General features: G+C 36.3%; 2 protein-coding genes across 2 annotated transcripts; both read left to right on the plus strand.

Moving 5' to 3' along the window:
• The first annotated feature begins 2,092 nt into the window (after window positions 1–2,092).
• LOC130649412 (low choriolytic enzyme-like) lies at window positions 2,093–6,526 on the plus strand. The gene is made up of 8 exons (XM_057455686.1): window positions 2,093–2,718; window positions 2,803–2,949; window positions 3,120–3,237; window positions 3,850–3,953; window positions 4,433–4,504; window positions 5,007–5,219; window positions 5,450–5,584; window positions 6,374–6,526. The coding sequence occupies exons 1-8, from the start codon at window positions 2,646–2,648 to the stop codon at window positions 6,499–6,501; spliced, it is 990 nt and encodes a 329-aa protein (XP_057311669.1). The 5' UTR covers window positions 2,093–2,645; the 3' UTR covers window positions 6,502–6,526.
• A 668-nt stretch (window positions 6,527–7,194) lies between these two features.
• Window positions 7,195–10,619, plus strand: LOC130648941 (4-galactosyl-N-acetylglucosaminide 3-alpha-L-fucosyltransferase FUT6-like). Its single transcript, XM_057455081.1, has one exon. It carries the CDS (start codon window positions 7,916–7,918, stop codon window positions 9,149–9,151), a length of 1,236 nt encoding a protein of 411 aa, XP_057311064.1. The 5' UTR covers window positions 7,195–7,915; the 3' UTR covers window positions 9,152–10,619.
• Window positions 10,620–21,148: the final 10,529 nt, after the last annotated feature.

Below are 21,148 nucleotides of genomic sequence, written 5' to 3' on the forward strand. Positions count from 1 at the left end.
AAAGACCTTGGTGTGTTAAAAAATAAAATTATAAAAAGAAAGGTTTATTGCTGCAAGGGAACAGAAAAAGGAAGCAGTTTTATATTTTTAGTTTGGAGATAAAAAAGTAGACGCAGAAATGCGCATGCGCATTAGGTATGTAATGAAATAGGGAAAAAACATTAACACTTGTGCAAGTGAAGCATTTCATTGTAGAAAAAAGGGTAAGAAATGATGTTAAAGTTTAGTTTTATCGATGTTTAAAACGCAGAGTGCAGAGGAAAGAAAAAAAACCCACAAAAATGTAGAAAAATATGAAGTGAGAAATTTTTGATTTTGATCAATTTTTTGTTTGTTTTTATCGTTTTTACTGTTTTTACTGCTTTTTTCCATTTTTATTCTCAGACAGGACGGACATTAATAGCAGTTTTTTTGTATTTATGTATATATTTGCAAATTACTGAAGTCCTCATCCTGTATAAATATTTTTTTTTTTTAAATAAATAAATCTGGGTATTTATCACACTTCAATTCAAGTCGTGCCCAACTTTCAATAGAACCTCCTATTCTTCTTTGATTTGTTGCGAGGTGTATCTGTATATCCACCCCCTGAACTGTTCGAACATTTGCTAGCTGTACTAGGTCCATTAACATCAACAAGGACGTACTCTTAAGGAAGACTATATTTTCCTTTCAAATTTGCCTTATCTAACCTAGTATAGGTAGACAACAGCTTTTTTTGTTTCACAAAATCAACAATTAGTAACTTCATCAGTGAAACATACTTAGCTAGTTCTTAATAGATATGTTTAAGGTTTGCTTAACAGACATTTTTTAAAGTTTATTTTTATCTTCCAAAGCTAACCTGCTTGATCGATCTTTAAAAAACATATCGAATATAGTTTTTCTCTTATTGTTCAGGTACTACGCAGTTTTGCAGTGAAACACATTTTTTTTCTCTTGCGTCTTTGAAACATTTCTTGCGTATCGCTTTCGATTCTGCGTCTGCTTAAGTGTGAATCCGGCATAAATGCTCTACTCTATCTAATCTCCATGACTCAAGTATGGAAGGAATCGGGAAAACATCTAATTTCGACATTAAGCAACATCAACAGACATGACACTTTATTGAAGGCAGATAATTTATTACTAATTTTCCTTAGCTATGTCACTTTGCATACTCGCCAGAAAATCTCAAACCATATTTTCCAGAAATAATATTATTGCGGAACATACCAATAATCACCCTCGTCTCTAGGGTTTTTGCTTTCTTAATATATCTCAAAAGTAAAAACCCTGGGGACGAGGGTGACCAATAATAACCTTGCACGCATAATTAAATGACGTAACATGTAAAATCAAACCACTTCGCAATAATTATGCTAGGAACTAGATTTTTCATCGACCACGGAGGTATTTTAGAACTTTAATAAATCAGTTCTTTTCTCTCACATGCAGCATCTTTCTACTGCGGAAATGGGATCCTACAAACGGCGTATAGCAAAGGCCGTGTCGAGCTATAGCCTGGTCTACTGTAAGAAGACTCAATTTCACAAGAATAAAATTTCGCGGACTTAGCGTTTTTAAATCAAATTCGTACAAAACCGAAAATCTTTTCTTGTTCTGCATGATAAGTGTTCGGTAAAATGTGCAGTTTCGTGCGTTCTGCGGACTACACCGACCACTGCTCCAAAACATAAAAGCCACGTGGTCGTGTAAATATTTTCAGTCTTTATTTCGGTTCATAAAATGCAGATCTCTCTAAACCCTTGCGGTGTGGATCCCGTGTATATACGGGATAGTCACGGGCGTTTTACAGGCCCGCCCAGCTGCGTCACAAGCGATTTCTACAAACTGGTTTTCCTAAGATCTGGTAGTAAGACAAAAACACTGCCCTTTGAAAAGAAAGTCGGAGTCTAAAAGCGCTTTGTTGTGAAATTTCGGCCCTACAAAATCAATAATTCATTCAAAAAATCTCTTCGCAAATTTTGCCAAATCTTAGATTGTTGGTCATGTTACGGGGCCACCAAAGCAGCGCAAATTCACCCAAACACAGTTTTGTGTCACGGCACACCTACTTAGCGTGCGCCCAATGCATTTGCTACACATCTAATACTCGCAATCCGTTCTTACGTTGAACTGAAGTCAACTAAAGTCAACAGACCCGGGGGATCCAGGGGGCAACAGCCCCCTGGCTGGAGGCGACGGACGCCAAAAAAAAGTTTAGGTCTTTTTCTATCAAATAAGCCTGAAGTGAGCATCTAGTTCCTTTTTGTTCTTGAATTATAGCCAATTGAAGTAGCAATAAAAGTTGTGTCAAAATTGGACTTTTTGACCAACGGAACGCATTACGAGGGTTAATATTTTGTGTTTATTCTTAGCCCCACAATAGGCAAGAGGATTTAATTGTAACTACGACATTTCACTTAAAAAGAATACCTTTTATGGAGTACGTAGGGATGATATTCTATTATATTTTGTTGCAGAGTATAACTAATTGCATTGTCTTTCATAAAGTATCTGAAGCTGTTAATACAGCTTTTAAAAACTGCAAGAAAATTTTGAAATGTTTGAACACCTTAACCTGGGTTGATCATAAATAAAAACTTTTAATGGGTTAATCTTGTGTTTTTTTTTGAAGTTTTTGAAGTAAAGAAGTGATAGAAATGTTGAAGAAACTATTATTTTATCTCGTCCTTGTGAAGTATTCGCAAACAGAATGGATCCAAGAAATGGAAGGTCCACATTTTCCGTGTGACATTTTTGTTTCCTTAAACCTCTTTGCTCAGTACCATTAGTAAAGCAAATTATTGTATGTTTTAGATCCTTCCTTATATCAAGGAGACATGGTTTTAACACCTACACAAAAAGATCAAGCTAGACTTGGACGGTTTGGCTTTGCTTCAGCAAAGAGCAACAAATTTTGGCCAAAGGGTCAACCCATTGCGTACGAGATTGCTTCTTCAATTGGTGAGATTTGATGGGAAAGATGTATATTACAACCTTCCTATGTGTTTCTTGGATAATACGTAGAAGAAAAACAGGCCTGGTAGAGAAAGGCAATCTGTTATCTTACCTACCCTGATACGTTTGCTGTATTTAACTTTATAAGTTTACATTTACCGTTCTTTCTGTTGTAGATGGAAATGGTCTACAAGCTATCAAGGATGCGATTGCTGACTACCATAATTACACATGTATTCGTTTCAAACCAAGAAGCAACGAGAATGTTTACATTTATTTCTACAGAGGAGCAGGGTAACTCAACTCTTGTTCGAATGATCTTTCCATTCTTGTCTTCAAGGCTTTTGGGCCAAGAATGTTATCTTTCTCGACCACAGTTGAAAAAGAGATACTTTTGCGTAAACTCTGTCAGAGTTTAAAAGTTCTTTAACTGTGAACTCTCTCTATTTCAAATTTTTCTTTATTTTCAAAATTCTTCTCATCTTGAACAAGCACCTTGTCTATTAGAGATCGTTTTAGTAAAATTAAATTGAATTTTGTTATATGAAAATACAATAGGTATATCCAGTATACCACACGTTAATTGAGTCCGTTTTAAAAAAGGCAACTCCGTGAAATTGCAGATTTTCTGTTTAGCCCAATTTGTGCTGGATTATTTGGGGCTCCTTAATACTGTGAGGGTGGGACGGGAGGTAGGGGGTTGGAAAGAGGTGGGGTGCTGGTGCCACCTTTTGTAACTTCTAAAGGTTGTTATGTTTCCCATGCTTTAAGTAACAACTTGGTCAAACAATTTGCTGATATTAGCAAACAATAAAAATAAGGAAAAGTAAAATGAAAAACGAGGATAGGCAGCAATAAAAATTAAAAGATTAGATTAAAAATAAAAACGTATATCATTTTTTTTAGATGTTCATCACCTGTTGGGTATCGCGGTTACCGGAATGATATCTCTCTAGCGCGGAACTGCTGGAAAAAGGGCATAGTTATGCATGAAATGGCTCATTCATTAGGTAAGGTACAGTATTAGGCGTTAAGTCAAACCTTCGATTTGTTTAGTTATCTTGCTCCCTGTGTAGTAGCAGAGCATATGCTTTAAGAGATTTGGGTGATTTAAGTTTTGAAGATTTAAAGTTTAAACTGAGCCTTAACTACCAGGTGGTACAACAAAGTAAAAACATCTTACATTAAACGCTCGCTAATCTTTATCTCGTATTGGGCGTTTGTTAAATTTTTCGATATTAGGATGGGCGTATATTCAAGGGAGGCTTTTAAATAAGGGACGGCGGTACATCATCATCAATATCGTTATTGTCAATTATATCAAGACCTAGTGTAGCGTAGGCCATCGGTGAAAACCAATATTTACATTTTGTTTTGAATAAACGCTCTTCTGATAGGGACCTTTATTAGAGCGAGTTTAAAAAGATTTAGTTAGTTATGCGTCTAAGGATAAACAAATACTTCAAAACATCATTTGATTGTTACGCAGGTATGTTCCATGAACACAGTCGACCAGACAGAGATAAATACATCAAGATTCTGTGGAATAACATTCTTGGAGGTGACCGTTTTATATTTTGTTGTTGTCGCATTACTTTTATATTATTACTTGTCATTTTTGCTAAATATCTTTTATTACCCTTCTCTTCAAATACTCCCTGTTTATGTATGTGCGCAGGAGTAACAGTAGGAGTAACAACATATTAAATAAATACCTATTTTTACTGAAACGTATACATACTATGTTGGCATACTATGGACCTCGTTGATTTTTCTACGGGCCTTTCGTTTAATAGTGAAAGAGATAAAAATGAAACAAAAATAATGAAAACCTTATAGTACATTTGACATTGCCGTAGGAAGCGGGGAAAATTTTAAATTTTTTTAAAAGCAAACCGTTACACTGATTTTACTGAACTATAATGCATCTTCCACAATTTGGAGGTGCTGTTTTTCAAAATATTATCCCAGAATATAAACCCTCCAAAAAGAAATTTTCTCCCAGTCCACTGTTTGAAACATCTTTTAAATATTTCATTACATATTGTTTCATTCAAATTTAGACGAGAAAGTCAACTTTCAGAAGGAGCCAGCAACAGAAATAAATTCTTTGGGCACTGCTTACGATTTAAGGAGTATGATGCACTACTCATCAAATGCATTTGGAGGAGGAAGAAGGACAATCGAAGTATTGGACAGTTCGAAACAAAGTTGGATAGGACAGCGTAATGGCTTCAGTGAAATTGACAAAAAACAGTTAAATTTAATGTACTGTGGTAAGATGCCAACCTCGTCCTCAATCTCTTTCTTACAATCTGTTTTCAAAATGAAAAAAAAAACTCTAGGACAATGGTAATAAGTTGTTTTTCTCTGGTGCACCTGTTGTTATTACACTGTACGATTTTATTGTACTGCAAATACGACATACGCGATTCTTCCAATCAACTTTTAGTTTTTAGATAGATATTCAAAACTATGAATAAAACTATTTTTTCTATTGTCAAAGGTTCTACTCCATCTTCATCTCCAGATACTTGTGATAACAAGGAACAAAACTGCGTGTACTGGGCACAAGCTGGATATTGCGGCGACCTTACCGAGGTGGATTTTATGAAAAAGAATTGTTGTAAAGCTTGCAAAGGTATAAGTCTTGATTATTTCTTAATCACAGGAGTATGTTTTTCATATAAACAACAATGATTGTCAGATTTTAATGAGAATGTAATTGCAACCTCGTCTCTAGGGCGTCTTGTATCTATTCTGACATCGGGACGGCAATGCGACCTTGTTCGTCGCGCTGTCCTGATATAACAAAGAGACAACAGTCGCTGAAACGAGGTTGCGTATGTTATGCAGTAAATCAATACAAGAGATATTATGCAAAAATTGTTTTAGAGATAAAAATGTTTTATTGTTAATAATTTTCGCGCAATGGAAAAGGCTATTTTGCGTATATTTTGCTCGTATTAATAATTTTTGCGCAATAGCAAAATGGGAAAATAGTATAACTCAATTTTTTAGAAAAAATGAAGATGTCTTTAAAGCACGTTCCCGCAATTCTCGTTCCCAGAGCTAGGTTTATGTCAATGAGCTCTGGGGTCGAGAATGGTTTTCGCGCATCTAAATTTTTGCGCAAATCAAAAATTAGTATGACTATATTTCTGCACAAAAAAATGAAAGTCACCCTCACCCCCCCCCCCCCCCCCCCCCTGTTTCGTCGTGGTTGATTCAGCATGGGCACTCCTCCTACGCCTGTGCCGATACCCTTATTTATTACAGATACAGACATACAATCCATCCTAATTCATGGGTTCTTACTTTTTTGACATTGAGAAAGCCGTCGTGTAAGCGCTAGCGACTCCAACAACAGGCAACAATCTCTGTGGACGAATAGGGATTCTATGAAGCAATGTTTCTTTTTCTTTTTTAGAGTTGAAGACGAATTGTTCGAATAACCATCCAAGATGCGATGAGTGGGCCAAACGAGGGGAATGCACAAATAATTCCGCAAGAAAATACATGTTAAAAAACTGTAAACTAGCCTGCAAAGTATGTTGAACAAATTCATGATTATATAAAACCACACTCTGACTTATTAATAGGTAGTGATTGCAATCTTAGCCCCTCAACCCTGGGGACGAGATTGGTAGTGATTGGTGTTGAATTTGCAATGCGGAATAAAAACTCAGGTGAAACTACAGGTCTATTCTGCACAAAACAATTTTCATTTAGGCAAAGTAAAGGAATGGTTATTTTAACTACAGTGGCTTGTTTTATTTTTAGTTTATGGTTTTACCGAACAAGTATATTCGTCGAAAAAAAATTTTTTTCACTCTGCTGCACACAAGTATACGCAGCACCCCAAATTGAGCACCTATTTGCAAGAAAACATATTTCGTCAACACTTTAACGATTGTAACTCTGCAGGGAGATTACAAAAACTCACCAAAGAAAGTCGTTAGTACGAGAAAAATCCGTGGGAATTTTATTCGCGTCAATATTTCGTGTATTTTTGCATATTTGGTGCATCTTGTAGCACCACTCGGCGCACGAAAAGACAGAAAACTGCAATTCCGTACATAATTTATAGAAAAGGACGGCGGAATTTTAAAGTTTGTAACCACAAGTAATAAGAAAAGCATTTTCTTTGTAAGTAACACCCAGTACGAACTTGTGTATGAGCATCACTTAGGTTATTTCGCTAGATCCAAAATCTTAAAGCGTGCTAATTTATACTGACATTAGCACGTCTGTTTTCTACTATTTTTTGACCTTTGCATGTCGCAAAAAGTTAACACATCTTCGACGTTGGTTATTCGGTCTACACTCCTGCCAATCTTTGTAGCTTACCGGTTGCGCAGTATTGACCAAGTGATGTCGTTTTGTCATTTCGGGGAATAGTCAAAAAACAGCCTAGAATATGTTTGAAATTGTGGTTATTATTATAGAGACTAGCCGTTAGCCCGTGGACATCCTCGTTCCCAAGATTTTTTGCCTGACGTCAAATCCGCTAGCGCTTACTTAACTTGACGAAGCCTTCGCCATTTAATTTCAAAAAGGCAAGAACCCCCGGGGACGAGGTTGAGACTGTGGACACTCCAAGGATGCGCTCGTCGTACATATTCTGGGTATAAGATTTACGCCTGACTTCCACATTTCCACATATCTATTTCTTGCAAACTTGCTTGATGTTAGCATAACCCAAAATCTAATAAAATAACCACTATAAAGACATACAAATAACTATGTTTTTAAATAAATATCCATTTAATGACCTCCTGGTTTCTAATTAAACTGTGACAAAACAAGAAGATAAAAGCAGAGCGCAGACTTTTTTAACTCACGGAGGGTTTATGTCAATAGAGTCATTAAAAAGAACAATGCGTAATTATTTATTTTTTCTTTTTTTTTAATGGGTTTCAAAAGTAAGTGATTGCTTCCTATTATTTTCCATGTTTTTAATATACTTAGAATGTCTTACCTAATCTCAAATGAAATCAAGATGAACAAAATTCGATTTTACACGAAGATTCTCTTCATTCTCGTTGTTTTTTTAATTTACCAAAAGCTCAATTTTTTTAGTCACCAGAAATTCGAGGATGTTAAATTACAGTTATTATATCAAAGCAATTTATATATCGAACAAAAACCCGCGAAAATCATACTCGTGTGGAATGATTTATATGGACAAGAAAATTGGGGGTTCAGTCGGACACCGTACAAAGATTTCAGGGACATGAATTGTTATCAAACAAATTGCTTAGTAACCGATGATAAAAGTAAAATCACAGAAGCTGATGCCCTCATGTTTCTTGGAGATCATCTAGGGATGACCATATATCCCAACGTGACGAGACCTAAAAATCAACGTTGGGTATTTGTAGAAGGGGAAGCTCCTTGTGGTGCTTGGATGAATCATTTTCAGAAATGGGAAAGCGCTTTTAATTGGACTCAAACTTACAAATTAGATTCTGATATACCGATGTTATATGGGGATTACTGCAGAAGAAAACAACCAAAGCCGCTAGATGTGGATAGCATCGTTAAACCTAAACGAAAATTAGCTACATGGTTTGTTTCGAACTGTTATTATACAAGCGAGAGGCGATTTTACATCAAAGAGTTAATGAAATACATGCCCATAGATGTCTATGGAGGTTGTAGTTTTATGTTTAACCAAAGTAATATATGTCACAAGAATGAAACCGAAAGGTGTTTAAAATTAATTGAGAAAAATTACAAGTTTTACTTCAGTTTTGAAAACAGCCTTGAAAAAGATTACATAACAGAGAAATATTTTAAAGTATTACAGATGAATGTGGTCCCTGTGGTGAGAGGGGATGGAAATTATTCAGCTGTGGGGCCGCCATATTCTTTTATCAATACAAATGATTTTAAAACTCCAAAAGACTTAGCTGATTATTTGAAATATTTAGATAAAAATGATAACGAATATGTAAAATATCTGAGATGGAAAGGAACTTATAAAATAGACCGTCTTGACAAATCATGCTGGAAAGTTGAGCCATCATGGTGCAAGTTATGTAGAAAGGTAAACAACCCATACGAAGTAGTCTCTCATTACAAAAACATAACAAAATGGTTTGGGACGTGTAGAAAAGCAACAGATATAAATCGCAACTTTTATAAAAAAGAAGTCAAAAATACAGAAGAAAAAAGAGAAGAAGATACAAAAAAAATTAGATAAAAAGAAAGTAGCTACAACTAACCTTATCCAAAAAAAATTCGAGAATAAAAAACTTTAAGCTTTAGGCGCAACACTGTCTTTGTACTGCACTGTATTCATTTATTTATTTATTTATTTATTTATTTATTTATTTATTTATTTATTTATTTATTTATTTATTTATTTATTTATTTATTTATTTATTTATTTATTTATTTATTTATTTATTTATTTATTTATTTATTCATTCATTTATTTATTTATTTATTTATTCATTCATTCATTCATTCATTCATTTATTCTTTTGTCTTTAGTTTTATTTATAAGCAAAAGTGTAAAAATTTTAAAGGAGGTATTGAAACAAAAAACGCAATTTATTACTGCCTACTAACTTTGATAGCACAATAAAATGGCGACACAATGACGAATGAAATGACGTGGGAGTATGTGTAAGAGATGAAACCAGTTGCTTTTTGCCAATAAAGCTTACAATAAGACTTATGGAACTATGTCTAAATCTTAACATCCATGTGTCTTTCTTGAAATTAAAAACTTTGCGTAATTTCATTTTCGATTTGTTCGATGATAGTGAATTTCGCGTACCTGTTAAATTGTGTCCGTGCTCTTAGAAAACCACAAGGGAGCTTTCTAAACACAAAACATCGTTTCTGTAAGAGTTTATCCTGTGGTTCATTGTCCACCCGCACGTACCCATACTTAGAAAACATTCCATTAGATGTATTACTTAGGTACTTTTGCAGATTGAATCGTGGAATATTTGGATTTTTTGTTTTGCCCGTTTATTCAGTGCAGTTGTCGTCTCTGTGCCACACATATTTGTAACGTTGGATATACGAATTAGCTTCTTCTTCTTATATTTAATCTTCTTTTTTTTACTTTATTTTGGGCAGTCGATTTTAATTAGCCCAAGGCTAACATATTTAATTTTTTTTTAAAAGTTTTAAAAAAAAGGCTAACATATTTCAGCCATTTTTTTTAAAAAAAGTTTCTAGCCTATGTTATTGTATATCGACTTTAAAGAAAAAATAAATAAAATAATTTATGACGCTGTGCTTGTGATGTCACTTTCTAACGTTTTCGTGTTCTTCATTTGTTTGCAGTTATTTCTGAACAGGGTGTGGAAATTTCACTGCTAGTTTTTTCTTATTGTTCCAAATTATATTTCCGCTAATAATTGAGGGATATCTTTGAGGTTTTTGTTTTTCTTGTATGTGGGATAGGGTGGATTATCAAAAACATAGGTAAGTTTGCGATCAATATGCAAGATATCCCTTTATTTCTTATAATTTGGTGCTAAAGTGCAGTTGTAAGTAACCAAAAAGTGTATGCGATTTGATTTACGCTTGTTTTTGTCTCTGACTAGAGATTCACGTGGTGCAATAATTGCTCTTGTTGTTAAATGTCCAACTTGTTTTTCTGCATATTCCCATTTGACGAAAGTTTCAGTAAGGTTATTGCAGCTCTCTCTTCATCATAACAATTTGTTCTAAGACATATAGCCTGGCTGTAAGGAATAGTTTTCTTCAGCGCGGGTGGGATTTAAACATCGACACATATCCGTCTTAGAAGACAAAAATCATTTCGTTAGCAGAGTGAGAATGTCAATAACAAGGTAGGACTTAACACTTGTAGTTAATAAGTAAGTAAGCAAGTAAGTAACGGGAAGTTCTAACGTCCTTGGGTATTTTATACCAACGGCTGGCTCCTTTTTCCCTCCGACTGTAATAGTTACATTACTGCTAGTGAAACATAGCATTGCTATGACTTGCTTGCCTGCTACACAAGTCGGTTAGGTGTCAGCAGATGGCACCAAATGGGCTAACAACACTACATTTAAAGTGCACCGGAGTGGGGACTGGAACCTAAAACCTTATGATTACATGTCACTACACCATCTCCATTAAGTTATTTATCATGTTTAGTGAAAAATTTAAATGGTTACAGGCATATCAGGCAGATTTAAAGACAAGGTGAGGAAAAAAACTTGAAGACATGGACCAAACGGATAAAGAGGAGCTAGAATTTATTGAAGAAAATACAAGCGCAACCTTCGACATCGTATTGGGGGTTTATTAGGGGGAGAGGGAGGGGGGATTAGGAACGTGTAGAGGTAGCCGAAAAGGACTAGGACTGCGAGGTAAAAGCAAAAAAGGTGAAAAATCATAAAACTTCTGACAAAAGAATTATAAAGAATAGGAAACGAAAAATTGTATAAAGAAAGGGGCAAAAAGGACAATGAGGAAAATGAAGTACGCGAGGAGGATATTTGTAAGATTTGTTGGGAAATATTTAGGAGGGAATAGAAATTTTTGATTTTTAGCGGGATGAGAGTGTAACACAAATAATGCAATGCGCGGGAATAAAATAGAAATGCGGTGTGAACATGACAGAAGAGTGGATAAAACAAAGGAATGGTTAGTTGTTCTGAAAGAGAGAATGAAATATGTGAAATAGAGAAAAAAATATAGAAGAGAGAATGTCACGATAACCTTATATTGCGTAAGCGATGGAGTGCGCTTACTGATTTCAGTAAAGCAGACGTTGAGAGATTCAAAGGTTCCTGGCTGTGTGGCTTCACGGCAATGTAATGTCTTCATTTAAAGTAAGAAGAGAAGATTAAAAAAGTCATCACATTGATCCACGATGTCATAGGGTCAGATGTTTTTTAGAAGAAAGATATAAATGAGATTCTACAGTCTAGTAAAAATAGCTGATGTATCTCTTCATCAAATGGCTAAACTTCACAATATTATCGCAAAATAATTATAGCCCACGAGCCAAGAAACAAACAAACGAAACAACGAGTACCTCCTACTTCCCTTGCCTAAAAGTTTAAACACGCCTTCTTTTATAGCAAAAGTAAGAGATCTTTATAGTAAGAGATTTTTCAATACACCTTTACGATAATTCAATTGTACATGCGTTGTACATCGTTTCACAATATCGGAAAAAAGGAGGTAAAAATCTTGTTTTTTTATGAGAGTTTGTTAGAGACGAAAGCGTGTTTTCTCCAGTTTTTTAACTTCCGTCGTATCAATTTGTTTCAAATTTTCAGGAAACGTTAATAATAATAAGATACAACTCATGTGTACTTTTCATTAAAAGCAAAACGCGGCAAAAAAGTTATCACGAAAAAAACGTGTTTTCTCATTAATAAACTCTTATAAAAGTGTGATGTTTACCTCCTCCGATCGCTAAATAAGCTGCGATGGAGTGTTAGTTTTCACGAATTATCGTAAAGGTGTATTTCGTTTTGCGGTTTGTTTTTTTGTTTTTTTTTTAGATCGACATTTACATATATTTGCCACAAATAAATAAATAAACTTACAACAACACCAAAATAAAATAAAAAGTTATTAACAATTTACAGGTCAACATGGTTTCACTTAATAATTAACACACTTGATTATTCAGGATCGAATGAGTGATACAACATTTCCGAGTTCCACATCTGTCAGCTGGTGGTCCCGAGCGAAGGATCTGCAACCTCTCAGGCAAAGTAGTGTTGATCGCAGCAGACTAAAGGAAATTTTAGTTCTAATAAACTTCGTGACTTCTGCGAATCTGATGTTTCTTTTTTCTGAAATCATTTCAGACAGTCTCTGATAAAATCGTTTACACTCTCTTTCCATACCACCGTTTGTTGCAAAAACAAGGGGAGTTAATGTTCCATTTTCTACTTGCATAACTCTTTCGTTGTATCCTCTCTTCTTCTCTTCTTCGTTTTTCTTGAAGCATTTGTCAAGAGAAAGACCCTTGTATCTCAGAGCGTTGAGGTCAAAGACCTGTACATCTAAAATTACTCGTTGACCAGGGGTCCAAAAACCGACTGCGCTGACGTCTAATCGTGCTTCCTGTGATAAAATACCGTTTTGATGGATTCTTTCACCGCTTAAACGTAACAGCAATGGTTCCTTTCTCACATCTTTACATACTTCCTCCAGTAATTTACCTGTAATATCTCGTATCTCATTGTGTCGTAAAGAGACGTAGCCACCTTTCTTGCATGATAACGCATGTGTAACATTAAATTTGCTTCCACACACGCATTCTGATGGAAGTTTCGGGATTGTCCAATCGTATCGCAAACGTAGAGCGTCAAAAAACTGTTCCTTGTTCAGATCATAGTTCAGCTCTTTAATTGGTAAAGTTGTAAGCCAATTTGATACACCACTCTCCATATTTGACTCGTTCAATCGTGCAGCTTCAGGTGTCATACGTAATTGTAGATTTTTCAACTTTTCCAGATTCTGTTGTCTCCGGTTGTTTTTCACTGCCGTCAATGATACTATTTCTTTATCAAATACATTTTTACGAAGAATTACGTTCTTCAAAGAAGCAGTTATGCTTTCTGAGTTTCGTAGCTCTGTGGGCGCTCGTTCAATGGGATTGATAATTCCCAAACCACCAAGTTGAGGAGGCAAAGACAGGAGTGTGCGTTCATCATCGTTCACAATGTGTCCACCAGTAATAGCAGGTAGCAATCGATGTCGTATGATTTCTTCAAGTGGATTCAGATACTTCTCAATCCTAGGTATTGTTCTGAGAAAGAATGAAATTTTGTGTTGATAACCACTTGTATAACAGGCATAAGCAGCTTGTGGCTGTGATAGCGCAATATCTGAAAGTAAAGATATCTCCTTCACCCAGTTCGTTACCATTTTTTCACAGTACTCCTTCCTGAAGCTGTCACTTCCGATCGAGGCGCCAAGATGTCTTTCACCATCAGTACATATCTGGATATTCGTGCCCTCAAAAGTCGCTTTCGCCAGTTGTTCGTGTCCTGGTTTTACAATTAGCCAAGATTTGTGAGGTTGTGGATTGTAACCGAACAATGGTCCAATTTGCATCAATCTATCCCACCAAACTTTCAAGTTTCTACATTTTCCACCTGCACTAACGTCATCAGCGAAAGCAGCAACAGTAGTTTCAAATATTCCGTCAGCCATCAGATTAAGTAGGGGTGTTAGACCAATTGCGTATATTGCCATCCCTAGCGCATCACCCTGCGTAGTACCCTCCTCGGATCTTATTTCTTTACCTCCAATGATGAAAAGCCTCGCATGAAATCTCGCAATTGATGACATAACATGCAATAGTCGGGCAAACAATCTTGACGTTGTGCAGGAGTGCTTCTCTGTTGATACTATTGAAGGCATTTGCTGCATCAACAAGTAAAACAGCCTCTGTTTCTTCACTGTCAAATACCTCCCTCATCGCGTGGATTGCCGCTTCACTGCCAGACTTCTGACCCGAGCACATCTGAGTTTCCGCACTTGATTTAAGGACGTCTTTCTGAAGAACTGCCATCACTACCTTGCCACATATTCTTCGCAAGACTTCTCCAACACCAATTAGTCTTACTCCAGGTTTTTTGTCTAGAGGTACGAGTCTGCAAGCAGTAAATGCTTCAAGCGATTGATCTTGAACATTTTCTATACATAACTTCTTTATAACATTGGCTATAGTTCTTCTTAAATCCAAACCGCATTCACCAAAAACCTTTGAAGTTAAAGGCTTTCTCCATCCATCTGCGTCCATCCCAGAAGGCCCGGAGCCTCCTTTTGTTACTTGAGCTGCTTTCAATACGTACGTGTCATCAATGACGTCATATACAATCGGATTAACCATTAATAACGGTCCTTGCAATATAACGTCTTCCTTCGCCTGTTCGCCTGGTGGATGTTTAACTCGTAATAATTTTTTTTTTTTTTTTTTTTTTTTTTTTTATTGTTTACAATTTTTATTTTTTTCTTGGCTGTCTATTACAATCTAAAAATTGTTACTTCAATACAAAAGCATTTAACAAACATAATAAACAAAATAAATTAGATATAGATTTAACAGTTCATTAACTTGGTACAACCGAACTACTTGATACAACTTGACAACTCACTCAAAACAATATCATCCCCCATTTCGATTCTTTTATAAATCCCTCTCGAACCTCTCAGACAAAGCAAACAAGCATGAATTAAAGCAAAACAAATCTTAGTTCTGACCCAAGATGATGCCACAGAAATATTTATTTTACGTTTTTCGGCGATCATTTCTGAAAGACGCTTGTAAAAAGTCGCACACTCTCTTCCCATTCCTCCGTAAAGAGAAAATACCAGTGGCGTGAATGTCCCGTTATCAACTTTGTTGATGCGAGTGTTGTATTGCCTTTTCTTCTCCGCCTCATTCTTTGTATAGCATTGTTGGAGAGTATGCTGAAGGTGTCTCGAAGCGTTGGGATCAAAAACCCTTACGTCGAAAAATGCTTGTTGACCCTTCGTCCAAAATCCCCGAGCACGTACATCCGTTCTTACATCATCCCCCTTTTTCACAGATTCTAAATCAAAAGTTTCGCCAGTCAACCCAATTAGCGAAGGCTCAATTGCCACATCCTTACAAACCTCACCTAACATGGATGCCGTTATGTCACGTATGTTGTTGTGTCGAAGCGTGACAAACCCACCTTTCTTACAACTCAAACAATGTTGAATGTCAAATGTCGACCCACAAACACAATGCGTCGGTAATCCTTCAACAGGCCAGTTATAACGGAGCTTTATTCCATCCCAAAACTGCTGCTTGTTGAGATCAAATCCGTGTTCAGCATATGGCAATACTTTCAACCAGTTGGAGCAACCTTTCTCACTGCATATGTCATTTAATCGTAATTGTTTTTCGTCTAAGTTTTTTTTAACATCTGTTAATCTGTCCTCATGACGTTTGTTGCGAGAGTCCTTGATTTGATTCTTCAAATGACGTTTTTCAATCTCGCAGATAGATTTGTCCACTTGCTCGTAAATGGCTTTGGAAAGTGAAGCAGTGATGGAACGAGAGTTGTCATACTCAAAGTCGCTTTCATTCACGAAATTAGTGATTCCCAAGCCACCCAGACGAATCGGTAAGGATAGGAGATCCCTTTCAGCGTTTGGGCAGCAATGTCCTCCGGTAATTGCTGGAAGAAATTCGTTACGTATGATATCTTCGATTGGTTGTAAATTTTTCGAAATATTTGGTATAGTTCTCATCAAATACGTAAATTTCGATTTGAAACCAGCGTTGAAGGCAGTAAATGCAGACTGTGGTTCCATAACAGCAATCTGTGAAAGTAGCTGGAGTTGATTCGAAAGATCTTGAATTTTACTATTCACATATTGGTTTTTGTAATTGATATCTCCAATGACAGCTCCAAGGTGTCTTTGACCCGATGACGTTATTTTCACATGCATCTCTTTAAAAATTTCGTTTGCGCTTTCTATATATCTTGCTTTGACAATCAAATAAGACTTGTCAGCCTTCGGAAAGTAACCAAATTTCGGCCCAATCGAAGTCAATTTTTCCCAATAGCTCTTTATCTCTGACAATTTACCAGCTACAGTGAAATCATCCGCAAATGCAACATGTTTTGCCGTATTGTTACCACTAGTGTTCATAAAATCAAGAAGAATTTTAAGAAGAGGCGAAACTCCAATTGCGTATGCCGCCATAGAGGTCGGATCACCTTGAGTAGTCCCTTCCTTTGATGACAGTTCTTTACCCCCAATAACAAACAAACGTGCCGGAACATTGTAACAATTTTCCATGAAAGTAGAAATAAGAGGACAAAGGACTGCAATATTATGTAGCATCGCCTTCCGATTGATAGAATTAAATGCATTCTCAGCATCGATCAGTAGCACCGCTTCTGTTTCTTCATTCTCGTAAATATCATGCATAGCATGAATTGCCGCCTCTGCACCCGCGTCCTGTCCAGCACAGACTTGTAAAGACCCAGTTGATTCCATGATGTCCTTTTTAGCTACACGCATAACTACCTTCCCAGCAATTCGTCTCAAAACCTCTCCTACCCCAATGGGCCTCAAACCAGGATTCTTATTCAAAGGGATCATACGGCATGCCACAAAAGCTTCCAAACAATCACCACCACCCTCTGAGTCAGTTATCTTCTCCATGCATAATTTCTTTATCATATCAACAATAGCCTTCCGCAAATCTGAGTTCGTAGTACCAAACGAAGAAGAGCATAATATTCTCCTCCATCCATCGCCGTCTAGACCCGATGGTCCAGATCCTCCTTTCGTGTGAGCAGCAACATCCAATACAAGGTCTTCGTCAATGACGTCATAGGCAATGGGGTGTATTCTCTGTAACGGAAAATTGAGTAAGATTTCATCATCCCCACATACCTCTTGTGCATTCGGGTGCTTCTGTTCTAACAGCATCAAGGTCTCGTCATTTAACGGAAGAATTCCATTCTGCATATTATTAGATAATAATCGCATTGCTGAGTTGACGTCTCCTTTCTGCATGAATAGTTTAAACTTTTTAGATATCGCCGATATATCTCTCTTTGCATATGCGTTCGTCATACGGCTTTGTATAGTTAAACATTCTGTATAAAGTTCCAAGAAGTTTCCTTCGTGCCACATTTTCAATCGCTTTTCGAGAGCTAATTGATGGTCTTTCGCTTTTGATTTTTTACTTGGTTTCTGTAGTAGCAAGGCTGGCATAACATGGATCGCTTTCATTGCAATACTGCGAAGAGGTGAACTATTGTTCCAAGCATTAACTAGACGAGTGAGTTCCCTAATATAAGACTTTCCAGCGTTACCTGATGGTAGTATAAACAAATTCTTTTTCCAAAACACAATCTCATTATAAATCATGTCGAGATCTTTGCTAACTTTTTCGCCTTCTACCTCATTCCACTTGAATTTAAATAAAGTTTCTTCCTTCGGTGTTTGCGTCGGTGAGTTGTCTACTAATGATACCTCTTTTCTTTTGCAAGCTTTCAAATGAACCAAGAGTCCTTTGCTCGTCTTGAAAGTTCTTTTGCATCGTATACATGAATTTCTCATAGTTATCGTCAGATTGTTCATTTGCGCATCGTTCCCGGTGGCGTCTGTGTTCATCACTAACGGCGTATTTGTTGCATCCATAACTTGTCCCAATGTGTTATCAATTCGCAAAGTTCATATGTGATTCAACGTTTATAGACGTACAAATAACTTAAGAATGTAACTCTTGGTTTCGTGATTAGCTGTTTTCCGTTAGCGGAAAGACGTCCGCCATCTTTGAAGTCATTGCAAAAACTCGTAATAAATTGAATGTTTCGTCATTTAAAGGAAGAATGCCACCTGCCATGTTATTTGTTAATAATTTGATTGCTCCGTTCACATTTCCAATCTGCATGAGATCTTTAAACTTTCTCGAAACAACTTCTATGCTTCTTCTCTCGGTTGGTTTAGGCAATCGTGATTGAAGCATTTCACATTCATCGCAGAGTGCTTGAAAATCGCCTTTGTTCCACCATTCTAGTCTTCGTTGTAATGCGTTAACATGGTCTTTGCTTTTCGAGTTTTTTGACGGCTTCTGAAGTAATAGAGCTGGCATTACGTGCACTGCTTTTAACGCAATACATCTGATTGGGCTATTTTCCACCCAGCTATTCAATAGTCTAGTTACTTCTCAAAGAAAGTTTTTTCCAGTAGCACCATTTGGAAGCATGAACAAATTTCGCCTCCAAAATACAATTTTCTCATAACAAGAATTAATTTGATCAATCGCATCTGTACCTCTAACGTTACCCCAATAAAACCGTTCTGGTTGCGTTTGTTGTAGAATGCGTTCATTCATATCATTTCGAGGGTCTGTAGATTGTTCTTCTGCTGGAAGTCCAATTTTAACTTTGCATTGTCGCAAATGCTGGAGCACTCCTCTGTGGGTTCTGAAACGTTTGTGGCACTGGTGACACGGAAATCGCAATTCGTCAATACCATTTGTATTTGCATTCCCATTTGTGTTGCTAACTTCATTAACTTCATTATCCTTTCTGTTCATCTTCTTCTTTTAACGTATCGTAAACTTCTCGTGCATTAATCAATATGTTTCAGCAATTCTATGCGTAGAGACAATGCAGAAATATATTTTTTTGCGGTTTGTTTACGTTTACATCCGCCATCTTGAACAGTAAAGCGAGATAATGTAAAACATCTCGCTTGTTCGGTCACACGCTTAAAACTTTCGGCACCTTTTTAACAGACATTGAGACACGGATCGGTCCAATTTAATATGGTAGAGGACAGAAATAGCAGAAAACAAAATTTGATTAGAATGAACAATGAATTAACTTGTTGGTTTCTTTGTCCCCAATTTTAGATCCGGGTTGACCTCGTCATTTTTTTTAAGGAACTTGCAACGGGAATTGATGGTATTGTGGAACGTATCCAAAATGGTAGTTTTAATGTCAAAAACAGGCGAATAATTTACTTTTTTTGAGACAAAAAAACAACATCTTTTTTGCTTTTTTTACAGATAAAAAAACTGAACCTCTATTGAATGTTTTTAATTATATATATATAGCTAGCTAAGTTTGAGTTAGTGCTTATTTTACATGGCTATTATTTCCAGGAGGGGCCATGGCTTAGATGGAGAGTCCCAGATAGAGTATTTAATGCTCATTTTGAGCTACGCAGACCCAATTAGGGCCTGTGCTCTACTAGACAACTCCCAGCAACATCCAACGGCCTCACACAGTGTGCCATCTCCCCAATTTCCCTTACATGGCTTGGGTTAACCCAGGGCTATGGTAACCTTCACTCGCTCATGTTGAATTGCTGTCAAGAGGAGGAATCGAACCCTGGTCTCCCGCACAGAGTACGAGAGCTATAACCACCAATCTACGGTGCCAGTGACCATTTTTTTTTGTCCTCACCATTTGTCTTTATCTTGGAAAGTCCATTTTGTGCTCTGTTTAGATGGAAAAACAGCAAGTTTAGCTCTAAGCTTTATGTAATATTTAGCAGTCATGATGGAATACAATGCCATTTAAACCAGAATCTTCCGATTGCTGTAGCTAGCTAAAAAATCACAATTAACGTTAGAAATTAAAAAAGGGGTTTTTTGTTGATGCTTCACAGTTTGATTTCGTTTTGCAGCTCCACCCAACCCCTTAGAACGACTTTATAGATGAATTTCAGCGTAACATCATTTGTTCACTTTTCAGCAGTAAGTTTCTTGGCTCTGGCATGCATGCTAGGATTTGGTGAAGAAAGGTCTTTTACTGTGATTTTTTTCTAACAAGAACATTGTGGGGGCTCTAAACTATTATTGAGTGTGATCGATGCCTTCTGATTTATTTAAATTCATTAAAAGTCCTAAGAATGCTTTTGTGTAAAGAAATGGACTGATAATTACTTTGCTTTGCCTAGCATCCCCATTTTTTTTCCTGCCACGCAAATGCCAAAGCAGAAAGAGCCTACCATTTAAAATGTAAACAAAGGATTCATCTATTTATAACTAGGCCTGGAAATTTGGCGGAATGATCGTTTCGTTTCCGCAACGTTTTCCCGAATAAATAAAGACGGTAACCATAAATCATTTGCCATGGACAATATTTCAAATTATAATGTTACATTAAATTACTTATATTAATACTATTTTAATACTATGGAGTAGGTCTTGTCACTAATTAGGGCGATTATGAAATGGTTTTCGACTCATTTATTGGTTTAAAGCTAATCGTTACCGCCGTTAACGTATCGTTTTTGCAAGGTCTACTTCGCAGAAACGAAAAAACGTTTTGATCGTTTCCATCAAATTATGGTAACAATGAATTTCTCCCTAAACTCCAGAAATTTTCAGGCCTGGATGCCAAAGGAAATTTGCACTTTCGCCTTCTTCACCAAGTAATTTATTTGATGCGTTATTTGATTTAAAACGCACAAAACAGATTTCACACACAAAAAAGAAGCCAAAAACAATGAAAAAAGAATTTTTTTTAGCATAGTTAATTGCCTCCTACTTTACCCTTCAACTACGTCTTTTGCGCTTCAACTATGTACATTGTTAAAAACAGTTTATAATCACTTGTGGTTAAGTTAAATCATGGCAGTAAACGCTAAAATTTATTTAATTAAAGTTTGTGTTTCTGTGGAATCAAACTTTAATACTTTAATACTTTTTTTCTTCTTTATACTTTTAAATTTAAGTGCTTTAAAAAAC

The sequence above is a fragment of the Hydractinia symbiolongicarpus genome, chromosome 7 (genome assembly GCF_029227915.1).
Source record: "Hydractinia symbiolongicarpus strain clone_291-10 chromosome 7, HSymV2.1, whole genome shotgun sequence".
NCBI classification, from domain to species: Eukaryota; Metazoa; Cnidaria; class Hydrozoa; order Anthoathecata; family Hydractiniidae; genus Hydractinia; species Hydractinia symbiolongicarpus.

Excerpts from the sequence above, each read along its gene's own strand:
- LOC130649412 (XM_057455686.1), top strand. The coding sequence starts at position 2,646 with ATGTTGAAGAAACTATTATTTTATCTCGTCCTTGTGAAGTATTCGCAA. Across the intron at positions 2,719-2,802 it reads ATGGATCCAAGAAATGGAAG|ATCCTTCCTTATATCAAGGA; the intron begins GTCCACATTTTC and ends TGTATGTTTTAG. Across the intron at positions 3,238-3,849 it reads TATTTCTACAGAGGAGCAGG|ATGTTCATCACCTGTTGGGT; the intron begins GTAACTCAACTC and ends CATTTTTTTTAG.
- LOC130648941 (XM_057455081.1), top strand. The coding sequence starts at position 7,916 with ATGTCTTACCTAATCTCAAATGAAATCAAGATGAACAAAATTCGATTT.